Source organism: Anopheles merus, chromosome 2L (assembly GCF_017562075.2).
Source record: "Anopheles merus strain MAF chromosome 2L, AmerM5.1, whole genome shotgun sequence".
NCBI lineage: Eukaryota > Metazoa > Arthropoda > Insecta > Diptera > Culicidae > Anopheles > Anopheles merus.
Window position 1 is genome coordinate 20,108,430 of NC_054083.1, and position 15,080 is coordinate 20,123,509.

The 15,080-nt window shown below is 49.1% G+C and overlaps 3 protein-coding genes across 3 annotated transcripts; 2 read left to right on the top strand and 1 right to left on the bottom strand.

The window, feature by feature from the left end:
* Window positions 1-1,249: 1,249 nt before the first annotated feature.
* Window positions 1,250-6,423, top strand: LOC121593546 (probable ATP-dependent RNA helicase DDX20). Its single transcript, XM_041916003.1, has 2 exons — window positions 1,250-1,870; window positions 1,939-6,423. Exons 1-2 carry the CDS (start codon window positions 1,690-1,692, stop codon window positions 5,148-5,150), a joined length of 3,393 nt encoding a protein of 1,130 aa, XP_041771937.1. The 5' UTR covers window positions 1,250-1,689; the 3' UTR covers window positions 5,151-6,423.
* Window positions 6,424-7,122: 699 nt separating this feature from the next.
* Window positions 7,123-9,100, bottom strand: LOC121593549 (post-GPI attachment to proteins factor 3). The gene is made up of 5 exons (XM_041916010.1): window positions 8,670-9,100; window positions 8,440-8,597; window positions 7,954-8,368; window positions 7,667-7,871; window positions 7,123-7,600 (listed from the first exon to the last, which is right to left on the bottom strand). Exons 1-5 carry the CDS (start codon window positions 8,809-8,811, stop codon window positions 7,522-7,524), a joined length of 999 nt encoding a protein of 332 aa, XP_041771944.1. The 5' UTR covers window positions 8,812-9,100; the 3' UTR covers window positions 7,123-7,521.
* A 214-nt stretch (window positions 9,101-9,314) lies between these two features.
* LOC121593550 (ras-related protein Rab-2A) lies at window positions 9,315-15,063 on the top strand. Its single transcript, XM_041916011.1, has 4 exons — window positions 9,315-9,903; window positions 12,229-12,544; window positions 12,625-12,805; window positions 12,897-15,063. Exons 1-4 carry the CDS (start codon window positions 9,858-9,860, stop codon window positions 12,993-12,995), a joined length of 642 nt encoding a protein of 213 aa, XP_041771945.1. The 5' UTR covers window positions 9,315-9,857; the 3' UTR covers window positions 12,996-15,063.
* The last annotated feature ends 17 nt before the right edge of the window (window positions 15,064-15,080 follow it).

Genomic DNA, 15,080 nt, shown 5'->3' on the forward strand with positions numbered 1-15,080 from the left:
AGGATACTTGGCCCCGTATGTGTGGAAGGACAATGGAGGAGCCGCTATAATGACGAGCTATACGAGATGTACGGCGACCTCACTGTCGTACAGCGTATAAAGCTCGCCAGGCTCCGGTGGGCTGGCCATGTTATACGCATGGAATCGGACGACCCAGCCCGTAAAGTCTTTTTAGGCCGTCCAAAAGGACAGAGGAGGCGTGATAGGCCCAAATTGAGGTGGCAAGATGGCGTGGAGGCGTCCGCCATTAAGGCCGGGATAACGGACTGGCAGACGAAGGCGCGAAACTGTGAGCGGTTTCGGACACTCCTGAGGCAGGCCAAGACCGCAAAGCGGTTGTAGCGCCGGATAAGTAAGTAAGTAAGTAATAAAAGTGTGTACAATAGTGTCATCGAGAGTGTCCCCATGGTCGATAGGGTCCCCATAGACGAAGGGGGCTCATAAACTATAGGGGCTCGTAGTTGAGGCAGAAAGCCTTAGTTGATCCAAAGCCAAGTGCAGAAATCCCCCTCTTCCCCACCTCTCAACACCTGCAGGGGGCCTCCAATACTTTTAAATCTTAGTAGTGATGGGTAAATTCGACAGAAATCCGGAATCGGTTCCGAAAAACTTGAAAATGACATGAAAATCAGAACGGGCCTCGGAAGGCACGCGCAACACTCGAAGCACAGAACCGACAGAAGTTGATCGAAGCCGTCTGGCGCCGCTAGCCAAGAAGCTAGAGAAGGCGATGAGCTGTCATAGATAGAGATTTCACCGATGGAATCGTTGAAGCTGTCGTAACCGCCGAAACCATCCGTATGGTTCCAACGGCTCCAAGCATTCCTGAGTAGCAATGCTCGAAAGTGGTTTAGAGTCCGTGGGTGCTATTCGAAGAACCTTAAAATGTTTTCTCAGAGTTTCAATTACGACTATTATTAAAAATGAAACGCCCAGCTAAATTAGTTATTAGTTTTGTTAGGTGAAGTAAACACAATAGTCAAGCTACACCTGTACGCGTTCGATTGTTGTTGAGCAAGGTTGGCGAACCTCTTGAAGACATTGCTACAAGGTTATTTCAGAATACGGGGACTTTTCGTCAAAATCGTCAATTCTTGAAAGCAATTTCGTTTTTCAGTTTTAAAACTGTTCTTTTGATTTTAAATTAAACATTTGCCAAGAACGCGTCTCACCGCAATGTACACAAACCCGGACATTAGTATCAGTCGATTCCTGCAGATGGCACTCTGCTCACTGCTGTCATTACATCCCCAATCTGTCATGCCGTGAATAAAACGAAAACAGGTTTCGCGATTCTTTGCAAGCACGGAAAAAAGTGAAAATTAATTGTTCGAAAACTCACGTAAAAATCGTCGCTACTGGCCAGCAAACAGTGCGAACCGCGGTGCCAAATGTAGCCGAAGCGAGTGAACGGTGAAAGAAATCGCGGTCCGTACGCAGCTACCCGCACGAGACGGATCTTTGTGCACAGGGGCTTGCATCGAACTACTGTAAACAAACCCCGCCATCAAAACACACACGAAAGGCGGTCACGTTTTAGTTTTCCGGGACGGGAGGTTTTTCCTACTGCCAGAAATTTTCCTTTTTGGGAATCTTTTCCGTTGGGTGTGTGTGTGGTGTGCGTGATAAGAATTTCTCGACTTTCATTGCCCGTACCGAGTGAGTGGGCAGTTCCAGCAAGCTGCCAAAATGGCTGGCCACAGCTTGAATGATGACAAAGTGCGTACCGCCGACGTCATGGTGGATCGCAGCCTGCTGTTCGAGCGGATGTCGCTGTCCGAGCCAGTGAAGCAGGCGCTCGCCCGCAACAACTTTGTCCATCCATCTCCGATACAGGCGCGAGCCATTCCACTGGCGCGGTGTGATTTCGGTATGGAAAATCAATAATGTACCTCTACCACCTGCATAGATGGTAAACATTATTATTTCTCTTTTTAGATCTATTGGTGCAGGCAAAGTCCGGCACGGGCAAAACACTCGTCTTCGCCATCACGATCGTCGAGAGCCACGATCCGGAGATCGCCTTTCCGCAATCACTGACCATTGTGCCGACGCGGGAAATCGCGGTGCAGGTCGAATCTGTGCTAAACCGGATCGGGGCCGAGCTTGGCAATTTTAAGGCCCGCTCCTTTATCGGCGGCATGGAGATCAGCGTCGATCGTAAGAACTTGCAGAACTGCTCGGCGGTGGTCGGTACGCCCGGCCGGATACTGCATCTCATCAAGAGCAACGTGCTGAACACGTCCTACATCCGGACGCTCGTGATGGACGAGGCGGACACACTGCTGCAGCCGAGCATGCGCGGCGACATCGACAAGATTGTGGGCGCCCTGTCCGACAAGCGGCAGACGATCGTGTGCAGCGCCACGTTTTACAACAACCGCGACCGGGAGCTGCTGCGGTACATGAACGCCAAGTTTATAGGCGTCACGCCCAAGCGGGAGGTACCGCTGCTGTTCGGCATCAAGCAGTTTGTGCGCGAGCTGCCGGCCGAACCGGACAACGTGAAGGACCTGATGGCGAAGGTGGGCGTGCTGAACGAGATCTTCCAGCAGATCAACTTCGCGCAGTGCGTGGTGTTTGCGAACACGATCTCCAAGGCGGAAACGTACTGCACGTACCTCAAGAAGGCGGGCTGGCCGGCGGAGGTCATTAACGGCGGCATGGAGCAGCGGTTCCGGCTGAAGGCGATCGAGGACTTCCGCTCGTTCCGGGCGCGCGTACTGATCGCCACCAATCTGATCGCGCGCGGCATCGACGTGGAGAACGTCAACCTGGTGATCAATGCGGACGTGCCGAAGGACAACGCCACCTACCTGCACCGGATAGGGCGGGCCGGCCGGTTCGGCACGAAGGGCATCGCGATAACGCTCGTGTCGGGCGTAAAGGACATGGAGCGGTACCGGCGCATCCTGCACGATATCGGCGGGAACGAGATGTTCGTACTTAAGCTGCCCCAGGGCAACCTGGAGGACGTGTGGCAGTTCGAGCGGTACGGGGACCGGTATGAGAAGCTGTTCGCCTCGCAGATGGTGCAGGAGATCCGCGATAAGGACGTGGACCAGCTGTTCCTGAAGGCGATGAAGATGCTGGGCAAGCAGCTGGGCAATGGGGGCGAACCGTCGCGAAGCAATAACAACGAAGAGCAAAAGCTGGACGACAGTTTGGAGAAGTCAACGTCGGATGAGGAGACGGTGGTGGAGTTGGATGCACCGAACGGCACGACAAGCCAGCCAGCGGGCGAGGCAGCCGCCCCAGCGGTCAAAGGAAAGACCACGAACGGGCATGCGACGGAGCTGAATGGAAATGTGTCGCCCGGCAAACCGGAAGAGACGGGCGCTCATGCGTCGTCCACCGTGGCCATGGATGGGCTGTCGATGTCGATGGAAAAGCTAAGTCTCGAGCGAGGTGGCGCTCTACAAGCGAACGGTGAGCGGGGCGGCAAAACGAAGCGGCTCGACTCGCTGAACGGCAATCAAAAGAAGGCGGATGGCAAGGACCGAAACAGCTTACTGCTGGAGGAGCAGGATGGTGTGGAAAACAACGACGACGACGATGACGATGATGAGGAGGATGATAATGATTCACCAAAACCGGGACCATCGAAGAATGGTGCTAAAGGTGCGGCCGGTACGATCCGGGGCAGCCTTTCGACTCCCGTGCCCGATATGGACGGGCCTCCGGTGCTGCTGGTAGCGGGCGACACCATTACAACCATCATCACCCGCAACGGGGGCAACGAATCGGATCTCGAGAGCAGCTCCTCCCTCAGCACGAACGTGACGGAGAAGGTGGAGGTTGGATCGGACTTTAACGCCCAGCTGTCCCGGCTGAGCCAAATCCCGGATCCGCGCTTCCGGCAGATCGGTTCGGTCGACTGTTCCGACATCGACCACAGCTCGGACAGTGAGGCGAACGGGGGCGACTGCCCACCGTTCGAGGCGAACAACGACGCGCTGTTCGCGAAGATCATGGAGCAGAAGGAGCTGGGCGTGGAGCATCCGGAGCATCAGGTGCAGCTGCATTCGATCGACGGCTGCAGCCTGGAGGTGCACGACGATACGGTCAGCGATCGGGGCCTGACGCGCAAGTGCTCCGTGCCGGACGTCGTCCCGTGCGGCATCTCGCTCGACTCCTCCCGGCTGCACGGCGGCAACCGGGGCCCGCTGGCGGAGGAGATCGGCGAGCACGGCGAGGAGGGCGAAGAGATCGAGCTCAACTCAAACACGTGCGGCTCGAACCGGGGCTCGCTGTTTGAGGAGGAGGACGTGGAGGACGTGATACAGGCGAACCTGCCGAACCGGATCCGGTTCCAGCAGCAGGACTCGCTCGAGGTGAACTCGAACACGGTCGGCTCGAACGTCGGCTCGACGCCGGAACCGCCCGAGATGCTGGACCAGCAGTCGCTGCCCAACATCAATCCGATCGAGGCCGACCCGATCGGGCCGATCGGGCCGCAGTGTGCCGCCCACGACGTGGACGACATGATGGACGACGCGAGCTCGTACTCGTCGTACGACAGTGACGCCTCCAACTCGTCTTTCTTCGACGATGTCGACCGCGTGTCGGTTGCGTCGGCTAAATCGACCCCCAAAGAGAACGACGCACTGGCGGCGGCCGTCGCCGACCCGTTGATGGTGGTGGCCGCTGCTGCTGCTGGCGGTGGTGGTGCTATCGCTGCGCCGTCCGGCAGCCTGGAGCAAATCGGTGCCGTCACCTCGAACTCGGTGTCGGTGGCCGCTTCGCCCCATCTCTTTGCCGTGCCCAGCATCCCGACACCGCCCCTCCTGGTGGCCGGGGGTGTTATTCCGCCCGCAGCCACAAACCCCGTCGTCGTTGGGGGCAATCCTCCCACGGCCGTACCACCGCTCATCATGGACGAGGAGCGTTCGCCCCGATCGCCCGCGTTCATGTCGCGCATGGAGAATCTGCTTCCACCCTTCCATCCAGCGATGGCATCGCCGGCAGCGGCAGCCGGCCCTTCCGTCAGTCTGCCGCAGCAGATGCGTGGAGGCGATGCGCATGCGACCGCCCTCTACCACCGGACGTACGCCCTGTGGAGCAATCAGTACTGGAACCAGCTGACGCAGATCAACGACTACGTTCGGTTTGCGGCTTACGCACGGCGCAACGCGTACCGAAGCCCTTAGGCGGTCATAAGTCGTGAGTCGTCTACCAACCCAGTCCTACACCAAACCAAAACAGCCCAGTGAATATTTGGTTCACCACATAGATCCCTGCAACTGAAAAAGGCAAAATGCACACCACCACCACCCCTACTACATCCCGCACATTCTTAGCCAGTAAGAGAGCGACAGCAAAACTTATACACCACGTGAAATGGCAAATGAAATTTGTGATCTGAATGTTAGAAAAAGGAGAAGACGAAGAAAAAGTTATTGCGTTACATAAAATACTAACTCAGCAACTACAAACACACGTAAACGTATAACACACAGCACATGCTGCCCGTGCTCGTGCATAATAATATTATTATATATAATAATAGAATTAGTGAGAACATAATTAATATTATGGATTGGTGAGTTGCGAAAAAAGAAAACACAAATACACACACACACACACACACACACACACACACACACACACACACACACACACACACACACACACACACACACACACACACACACACACACAAATTATCGAGAGTTGTAACCAATTAATATCTAACTAACACTTAAAAAATGCGTAAAAGCGGGTGGCTCCTTTCGGGGTCGTTAAGTGTTCGCTACTTGTTGTACTCGCCCATCGCCAATTAGGACTAGTGATAGGTTCCAGGTTCTGCCTAATTCGCGGTAAGAGAAATAGAAGCGAGAGAGAGAGAAAGAGTAGCACGTTGAACGCAAAGAAATCGAAAGGATCTTTCGTCTAGGACTGAAAAACGTTGACGCCGGTAATTATTAGGATGAAGGCCGGCATCGTAGGGTAAAAACGGGAAGCGCAAGGAGACAGCAAGATAGCTAGTAGGGTGAAATGCTGGAAGGAAACGATAAACCGATCGCGCGCTTTTGCTTTTTTTAACACAATAACAATTCCAATGGCGTTAGCAGTTGAAAAAAGGAAAAACGTTAGAAGCAAGTAAGCGCGTGTGTGTCTGTGTGCTGCCAGTTAGTGAGTGGATACGAGTGGAAAGCTTCAAAAGCTGTCGTCTGGTGGTGTTTTTACTCCACGCTCCCGCGCTGCCCTGGACATTGCACGCGTAAACATATTACACACATCAATTGGGAGCTTGCTTTGGAGGTGGCGTGAAGGTACGGTTTTTTTAACCTATTTTTTTGTTTGTTTTGATTGTTTTTCTTTTATATGTATGAACTCAATGTAAAGGAACATTAACCGCGTATCGTATTGAATACAACTAAGTGCTGAAAAATAAACCAATGTGTAACTAGTTCCAACGCAAAGAGCGCAATGCTGCACAATGAGGTGATTTCTTTTCCGGAAAATGAGTGGGAACGATTGCTTTGCTGGAATTAAAAGTATTGTATATTTTTGTGGTCCTATTCTAGCTGCACAGCTGCAACGGGGTTTGCCGAATTTCGTAGATTATTGGTTTATAATATTTAATCATTAATTATTGCTCGTAAATACTATCTCCTGCTCCGTTGTGGCTAGTAGAATATCTGCACTATATAATATATCCTACGAGTAAACCTGGAATACGCACGCGAGTAATCGGTATGTAGCAATTTTTCTGCACGAGGTGAGTTTCCAAAAGAGTTTAAAAAATGTGGAGCCTTCCATCACGCCGTTTTTTGTTTTTACCCGATCGTTGTATTACCATGTACTTTGAAAATCCCCCTTGCGGAGCCCGAACGCTCGAACGAATGTTATAAAGTTTGACTAGAATGGTCGCTGCGCGATCGCGCAACGAATAAATATGTGATTCCAAAAACTGGGCTATACATTCAATTGACATACACGTCTACGGTTACACTTATCTAGCTGAAGGAAAAGAGCGCTGGCGACCCGTGCGGGTCTGGAGGCCCATCGCTCCGTACATTTGGCTCCAAAATTTAAGGTAAATTGGTTGAATTCAATTGCATGTTGTTTGGTTTTTTCGATACTAAGTTTTGGCATAATTTTGATTCGATAGTTTTCTTTTTAGCTAATTAATTAATACGATTCGGAACGATTTAGAAGAGTACGCAAAAATGAGTATACGCCTAGACAGTCCTAAACGTCCTAAACAGTGTGTCCAGCCCTGAATAAGTACATTTTAAATCGCTTAACAGTTGAAAGAATGTGATAAAAATGTATCCTTAGTAAAAAAAGAATGCACCAAAAATACGGTTTACCAAGTGGTTGTGTAAAAGTAGACAAATATTCTACTTTCTGTCCAACGACTAAACGATATTAAATACATCATCGCGCAAATCATCGGTACTAACGGTTTGCGTTCTGCTTGCGCTGACCAGAACGCATTGCACGTGTTGCCCATGTTTGTCTTATTGCCCTTCAACGGATATAGCAATTCGTGTTTGTCGATCTTAGTAGCCATTAGAGCAGCTTGCGGCTCTCTTCATCTTCCACGCCGACCAGCTCCTTGCGCAACGTTTTGCAGTCTTCGATTATAAAACTGAAAAAAAAGAAATTACTCTTTCAAAACAAGCACACACAACGTTGAAATGATGCATTCACTTACCTATAGAACAGTATTGTGAGTGGTGCCGTTACCAAATGCCATATCGAGTGAGCATCGAACGTCCACAGGATCGGTGGGAAGTCGTTTATTTCCAGCAGCAAGGACGATGTCGCCAGCACGATAAAGGTAAAGCACTTCCAGACGTAGCGGCGCTTCTTGCGCTGCAGAAAGCACCATAAAATCCAACCGAGAGCACCACTCATACCTGCGCACGAGAGACCGGGAAAGGACATAAAAAAAAAACTCAACCGAACGGAAAGCAAGCCACGCAAATGCACACAACTTACCCGTCACAATGTTCGCCTTCATGTTGTACGAATAGTCGAACCGGCCAACGCTAAGGTAGGAAAAGTGATTGACGAAGAACAGTACGCACAGGCAGCTGAACGCGCCGCGCACCACGATGGACGAGCGGTGTATCATGCGCATCACCATGCAGTGGAACGAGGCCAGCACCATCGAGTAGGCGAACGTGTAGTCGAGCAGCTCGGTCACGGGAAAATCGCGCGTGTGGAAAAACGCGGACCAAATCCACGCGTTCAGACAGATGTAGGAAAAGGCTCGCCACGTGCCGTACATGGGGCTGTCGGTGCGTACCTCTCGCCTGAACCGCTGCAGCATCTTGTAGTGCGTCGCGAAGTTGGCCACCGAGAACAGGACCGAGGCCGGTTCCTGCATGCCGAGGAACCGCACAAATGGCCACTGGAGAATAGAAAGAAGAAGCAGAGAGGTATTTTGAATCGGTACTAAAGTATTGAAATGCTCGCGGCTACTTTTCCGTAAAACTGTGGCGTCGTCCAGTTGCGGTTGTGAAAGGCGGCCGTTGTCCGCCACATGCAGTCGTAGCCGCACTCATCGTAGCAGGTCCACAGCAGCAGTTTATTGATCGGATCGTGCTTCCACTGTAGCTCCTTCTTGTACGATACGCCAGCTAGCAATAAAAAAAAGCCCAGTACAATCAAACAGACCATCCAATAGTCGGTCTCCCAGGTCTCGTACTTACACTGCGTGCAGTTGTCGAGCGTGCAGAACTTTAGGCAGTTTTGGTAAAACTGGCTCCGGTCTCCGCCGGACGCAAAAATGAGGCGAAAGAAATAAATTAGCAGCACAATTAGCACAAGCGCCACTACCCGGTACCGTATCATGGCTCGGTGATGCTGGCAAACAACAACAACTGGAGCGATTGGCAGAAAAGCAGCAACCCTCAACCGAAATGCACACAGTCGCGAGCCGTAACCCAAAACGCGCACGAGAGCACATAAATCACAGCACGTTCATGGCTAGCAAAACGATTACGCAGCAAGCACAAGCATTGGCGTTTATTTTCGTTGCTGCATAAAACGCAAACCGGAACGTCATCCGCGCGGATGGAGGAAAAACGGAATCAAAACAAAACCCACAACAGCGCACAGCGGGCGACGATCTCGGACGTGATGGGATTTCTGTTTACGTAGAAAAGTTGTGAAATTAAATAGATAGAAAAGAAGGACAAATTACAGCAAGCGTTATGTTGTAAAATATGTATTTAACAAAAAAAGCACTAAATTAATTTAATTAAACAAAACTAATGTCTTCAATGTCGGCAACCACAGCTGTCAAACACGCTCGATCGACTGTCAACCTGTGTCAACCTGCACGTCGCATGATGCAACCTGCCCCAACCAGCAGAATCAGAAGTCGCAGTCACTTTTTCTCGTCCGAGTGTGTTTTTGCTGGCCCAGACCCCGAAAACCTTTAACAAAGAGATAAACACGGCCGTATTGCAGGCAAAAGTGTGGAAAATTGATTATTCTCCCCCTTTCTCTCTCTCGATTGAATTGCCTTCCCTCGTAGTTTTGCCTTCGCCCGAGTTTCGTCGCCGCTAGTCTGTACGATATTTTGCATCCGAGTGTGTTATGCGTGTGTTTTCCACAGTGCCACGGCCAAGTACGCAGTGAAACGCTCTAGTCACAACACGGGAGTGATCTGTCTCACTCCACTACAGGAGTGTGTGTGTGTGTGTGGTGTGAAGAAGCAACATAAAAGCGAACGGGGAAGGTCGTGTGTGATAACAGATTTCGTGAAATCCACGTAATTGCTAAAGTACATCGTACACAGCGAGCCCTACCAGCAGCAGCAGCAGCAGCAGCAGCACCATCATCATCATCATCCTTCATCGCCCACACGTCCGCGACCAATCTTCTACGTTAAAATGTCGTACGCTTACTTGTTCAAATACATCATCATAGGAGACACAGGTAAGACGCACGGAAGAAAGGATGGAGCAAAGTACATGGTCAAGAAAGACACTTCCGTATTTGTTTGCTCGGAAAACATACGGTAGCAGCCCGGTCGCTTTTCCGGAGCCCGTCAAATGGGCTGGTGGTGGTGGGCTTCATCCGCCTTCGCAGCTTTTCCAACAGGAAGAAGGGCTGGTTTTGGGTGTGATTTAATTTGCAATTGCGTAGGCGATGGAGCTGCGTGTGTGTGTGTGTGTGCGCGCGGGTGTATGTGAACACCAACACAGCTACGCAGCAGATGCGGACGCGAGGGACACACATAGGAGGAAGCAAGGAACACAAGGGGTGGTGTGATGGCTGAATGAAAAAGGATGATTAAACATGATTTTCCTTTTCGTACGGGAGTGATGTGAGCACAACCCGCATCTTGGTTACACACACACACAAACGCACAGGGACACGTAAGGGAGGATGAAACCCAACCACACACAGGCGTCACGACCAACACGCCACCCCATGTGTCTGGAGGTAGCAGCAAGAGGAGGAGGAAAGCAGCGGCGGCAAAGAACAAAATCGATAATTTTTCGTCATCAACCCCACAATTGGCCTGTTTATCACACACACACACACACACCCGGAATAGAAGCCCAGGAAGAATATAGAGAAGGAAATCGACTGGTGTGTTTGTGTGTGTATGTGTGCGAGCTGTCGAACGAAAAGAAGCATTTTCCCTTTCCCGGATCCACCATATGGGAGAGCTTCGCCTGCGAGCCAGATCGAGTTTCCTTTCGCTGCGGTTGATTGCACTCGGAATGCATGGATGCACGATCGTTCTAGGTGGGAGGAGATGACGAAAAGAATGCTCACAATACACCGAGAAAAGAATTGTTTATAATTTGCACCACCACTACCACTTGCGGCGCGCGCTGGTTGTTCACGGGTGGTGGTGGGCTGTAAAACCGGGTCAGACGGACACTACTTGCCTGGGCGCGCGTTGTTTCTTTGTTCGGGCATGGCGCTTCCACCGCGTATGTCAGCCGTGTTGAAAAGTAATAACGCACGAACCACCCGCTCAATTGCTGTCCAATGTCCCTGAGCCCAAAAATTGGCCCCGCTTGCAGCAAGAGCACACCCTCTCGTCAAGCTTTCTTACTAGGGGCGCCTTCCACTGTGTCCCGCATGCAATACATGAAATCACCGTGGCGTTTTCACATAGCAACCACTCGATGCGCAATATTGGTGTTCGGCGGCGCTTCCAAGTGGCCACACTGCTGCACAAAACAGAGCGGGTGGAAATGTGTGTGCTGTCTTATTGCATGGCGATGGATTAAAAAGAAAGTAAAAAATAGCGATGGAAAAAGAAAAAACGAACGAATAAAATACGATAAAAGAAAACTGTCTCCCTCCCTCATCAACCCGCTCGCAAGCATAACGGAGGGCGGGGGCACCACGCTCAATAATGCCTTTAATGTTGCATTTGTTTATGTTTTTGCCCGGAAGCATGAATCATATATGGGGTGGTTCAATCAAGTGTAGTGGTGTAGTGCAACTTGCCAATGCATTTTACACTGTGCACTGTTGTTGGTGTTTCTTTCTTTCGAATTATTTTTTATTCGTGCAGAGTCGGGTTCACGGCAGCAAACGCTAAAATGATAAATATTGATAGAAAGAAAAGAGAAAATGCTTGAGGCGCTGTGTGACTCACGTTCGGATGAAGCTTTATTGAGCAAAGATAGGTTTCTTTACACCGTAATCGCTTTTAGCGGTTGAATCTCATTTTGTGTCTAAAGTGGATCCGTTTATTATTCAATGAATAATTTCCCATGTAGTTTATTTTTTAACTAAAATTATTATTAAACACACTTTTGATGAGAAAATAAAAGAAAAATGATTAATATTTTTTTAAATTATTTATAATTTATTTGTTTATTTAATTCACCAGACGTTTGCATAGAAAATCGAAAATATTAAATGCATTTTATTGATTTTATTATCAAAAAGTAATTCATTTTTTGAATTGAACAACTTCAAAGGACATGACTCAATGTAGAGTATTTAATTTTGCTTTTTTTACTTACTTGGAAATAAATTAAATTATGTATGAAAGTAATACGTAAATTAGCTCTCACAATTGTTCACATATAAGTAGTCTTGCCACACGCTCCTAATTAACCACTAAAAGTGGAATCTAAGAAATATGTAAGGCATTAAAACATTTATTTAAGTTTGAACATGTTCATCTTAATACCAAAATGATAAAGTTGAGTTTTTCCCTACGACACTTTGAACAATTCGACGATACCGAAAGACTAACACACTCCATTTTCTGTTCTGTTCCCTCAGGTGTGGGCAAGTCCTGCCTGCTGCTGCAGTTTACCGACAAACGCTTCCAGCCGGTGCACGATTTGACGATCGGCGTCGAGTTCGGGGCACGCATGATCACCATCGACGGCAAGCAGATCAAGCTACAGATCTGGGACACGGCCGGCCAGGAAGCGTTCCGGTCGATCACCCGCTCGTACTACCGTGGGGCGGCCGGCGCCCTGCTCGTGTACGACATTACGCGCCGCGAAACGTTCAACCATCTGACCACCTGGCTGGAGGACGCCCGGCAACACTCGAACTCGAATATGGTCATTATGCTGATCGGAAATAAGAGGTAAAAATGAGCGTTTTACGATGCTGGAGTGTGTACTTGAAAGTGAATCGTATTTTTTTTTTTGTTATTTAATTTTCCAGTGATCTTGATTCACGCCGCGAAGTGAAGAAGGAAGAAGGCGAAGCGTTCGCGCGCGAGCACGGGCTGGTGTTTATGGAAACGTCCGCCCGTACGGCGGCCAACGTCGAGGAAGCGTTCATCAACACGGCGAAGGAGATCTACGAAAAGATTCAGGAGGGCGTGTTTGATATCAATAATGAGGTATGTGTTGCTTTGTTGCTCTTTCCCAGCTCCCTGTGCAGAAGTATTTCCTAACATTCCTTTTTTTGCCCTTTCAAATCACTCGCCACAGGCTAACGGCATCAAGATTGGCCAGCAGCACTCCCCGACGAGCCCATCGCTGGGCAGCGGCAACAGCCCGGGCGGACCGGCCAGCAGTGGTTGCTGCTAAGCGTCGTGCCGCCAGCCACCGACGATCATGATGTGCAATGCCGTGCCCGACGACGGTCCGCCGCTGGGCCGAAGCTGGGATGAAATTAAGTAAATTGGTCTAACAACTGGGATTGGAACAAAATGGCAAGCGAGCGAGCGAGCGAAATACAGGGGCGGGCGGAGGTTTGCGTGCACTCTGTAGCGTTTCACCCTTCTTCGGTCGAATCTACTCCTTTTTCGGCCAGACTGTGCTGAATCAGCGAATGCGGGTCACCGAAGGGATGATCGCTATAGAGCAGCTACACAACCGAAGGCGATCAACGGGAGAGAAACAGGAAGAGATATGGAATAAACAAAGTTGGGGCTGCATTTCCTTTCCCCTTCCCTCTATTACATTAGCTATTGCAAAAACAAACAAACAGTAAAGTAAACTAAAAACCAACTACAGTCAAACGGTATCAAGCGAAAAAGTGTACAAAAGCGTCCCTTAAATACGCTTTTCTCATTTCAAACAGATCATCGAGATCCTCGAAAGGGTGATCTCTGTGGTCGCCCAGGCAAGGCAAGAATCGTAGAGGGGAAAGAGAATGGCAGGAAAAGAAAACCCGAGAGCGGAAAAGACGCAAACACTAAAAGAAAACTTCTGAGCCCAAAACAAACCAAAACCAATTCCAATCTTTTGTGATGGGGAATATGTGTGTAAGTGTATGTGTACGTGAGAAACAACAAAAAAAAAACAAACTAACCAATGGTGGAGAGCATGGAAAGCGTAACCGAAATAAAAAGTAAGAAAACTGAAACAATAAAAAGAAGAGAAAAAAGACAAAACCCAACCAGAGCAAGTAAAAGACACAAAAAAAAGAAAGAGGGAGAAAACGCGGACGGTAGCACATCATGGGAAACATCATTCCGTGTGGAAACAACAAAAGCTTCCAGCAGATGGGGACGATTTCGATTTGTTTTTTTTTGTATTTGTTGGCATCCTGTAGAAAGAGGAAGGATCGCTTAGCCCCTGGCAAACCATCGCTGGACGGGGCGGGAAACGAAACGACGCACGCGGTGGTGTACTAGGTGGGTGGATGGCGGCTGTAAAGTAAATTATAAACGTAAATTTTTACTCTCTTTAACACTGATCACTATTTCTACACACCCAAAGAGATACATACAATTTCACACACACAAACACTAACATTCGACGGTCAGTGATGATCAACTTCACGCCGCCCATGGGGACGTTGTGTCCGTACGGGAATGTAGTGCCGATTAAAAGCCGGAAAACAGCTGCTAATTGCGTTTCTGCCAGCGTCGCTGCGCATTTGCGTGCGTATGAGCCTTATTCGGTGCATCGGCCAGAGTACTGCCGATCGCTTCGTTTTATTTACCATCGCCACACGGATCACCAACTGCTTGACTGTTTCGTACGGCCTCTGCCTGAGCCTTTGCTTTTGCCAAATGTTTTTCATTTCACGATCACGCAAATTGAATAATGATAATGCCATGAAAAAAGTATTTGTACGCTGCTACTCCTTGCGTGTCCATTGGTTTGGCCTGTGGCGTATGCAAACCCGCTTCCTTTCGTACAATCTCAGAACGTGACTGTAACAGGACGCTCCAAATAGGAGAAGGAAAGGAGTAAAGTCATCCGTTTCAATAAAACCTCAATCAGATATAGCTAAACAAAGTTAATTAAGTACAACAATTGCTGCACTTGCATGAATATTGCCAATTAGAGGGGCATTAGTTACGCCTTCCACTACTACAAACAAAAATCGCTCCTTTTTCAATCGAATTGCCCAAACCTGTTACAATTAATTTATAAATATTATTATTATATAGTTCATCCTTTTAAATGGTGCACCCTTCGGCACCGGCACCATGTTTGCGTATGGCTGCTTACGCCGCAGACAAAATATGTAACGCTAACCTACCCTCTCCTACTTCTATTGCTTGCAATTGAACGATACAATACGATTAAAAACACACAACCGGACACATTGAAAACATACATAATACCCGTTATAAACAAAATAGTACTAATGTTAAATTCAAAACAAAAGATTGCAAGCTAAATACCACCATTTCTCAACCAAAAAAAAAGCAAACG

Excerpts from the sequence above, each read along its gene's own strand:
- LOC121593546 (XM_041916003.1), top strand. The coding sequence starts at position 1,690 with ATGGCTGGCCACAGCTTGAATGATGACAAAGTGCGTACCGCCGACGTC. Across the intron at positions 1,871-1,938 it reads ACTGGCGCGGTGTGATTTCG|ATCTATTGGTGCAGGCAAAG; the intron begins GTATGGAAAATC and ends TTCTCTTTTTAG.
- LOC121593549 (XM_041916010.1), bottom strand. The coding sequence starts at position 8,811 with ATGATACGGTACCGGGTAGTGGCGCTTGTGCTAATTGTGCTGCTAATT. Across the intron at positions 8,598-8,669 it reads GCTCGACAACTGCACGCAGT|CTGGCGTATCGTACAAGAAG; the intron begins GTAAGTACGAGA and ends TTTTATTGCTAG. Across the intron at positions 7,601-7,666 it reads CTCACAATACTGTTCTATAG|TTTTATAATCGAAGACTGCA; the intron begins GTAAGTGAATGC and ends CTTTTTTTTCAG.
- LOC121593550 (XM_041916011.1), top strand. The coding sequence starts at position 9,858 with ATGTCGTACGCTTACTTGTTCAAATACATCATCATAGGAGACACAG. Across the intron at positions 9,904-12,228 it reads CATCATCATAGGAGACACAG|GTGTGGGCAAGTCCTGCCTG; the intron begins GTAAGACGCACG and ends CTGTTCCCTCAG. Across the intron at positions 12,545-12,624 it reads ATGCTGATCGGAAATAAGAG|TGATCTTGATTCACGCCGCG; the intron begins GTAAAAATGAGC and ends TTAATTTTCCAG.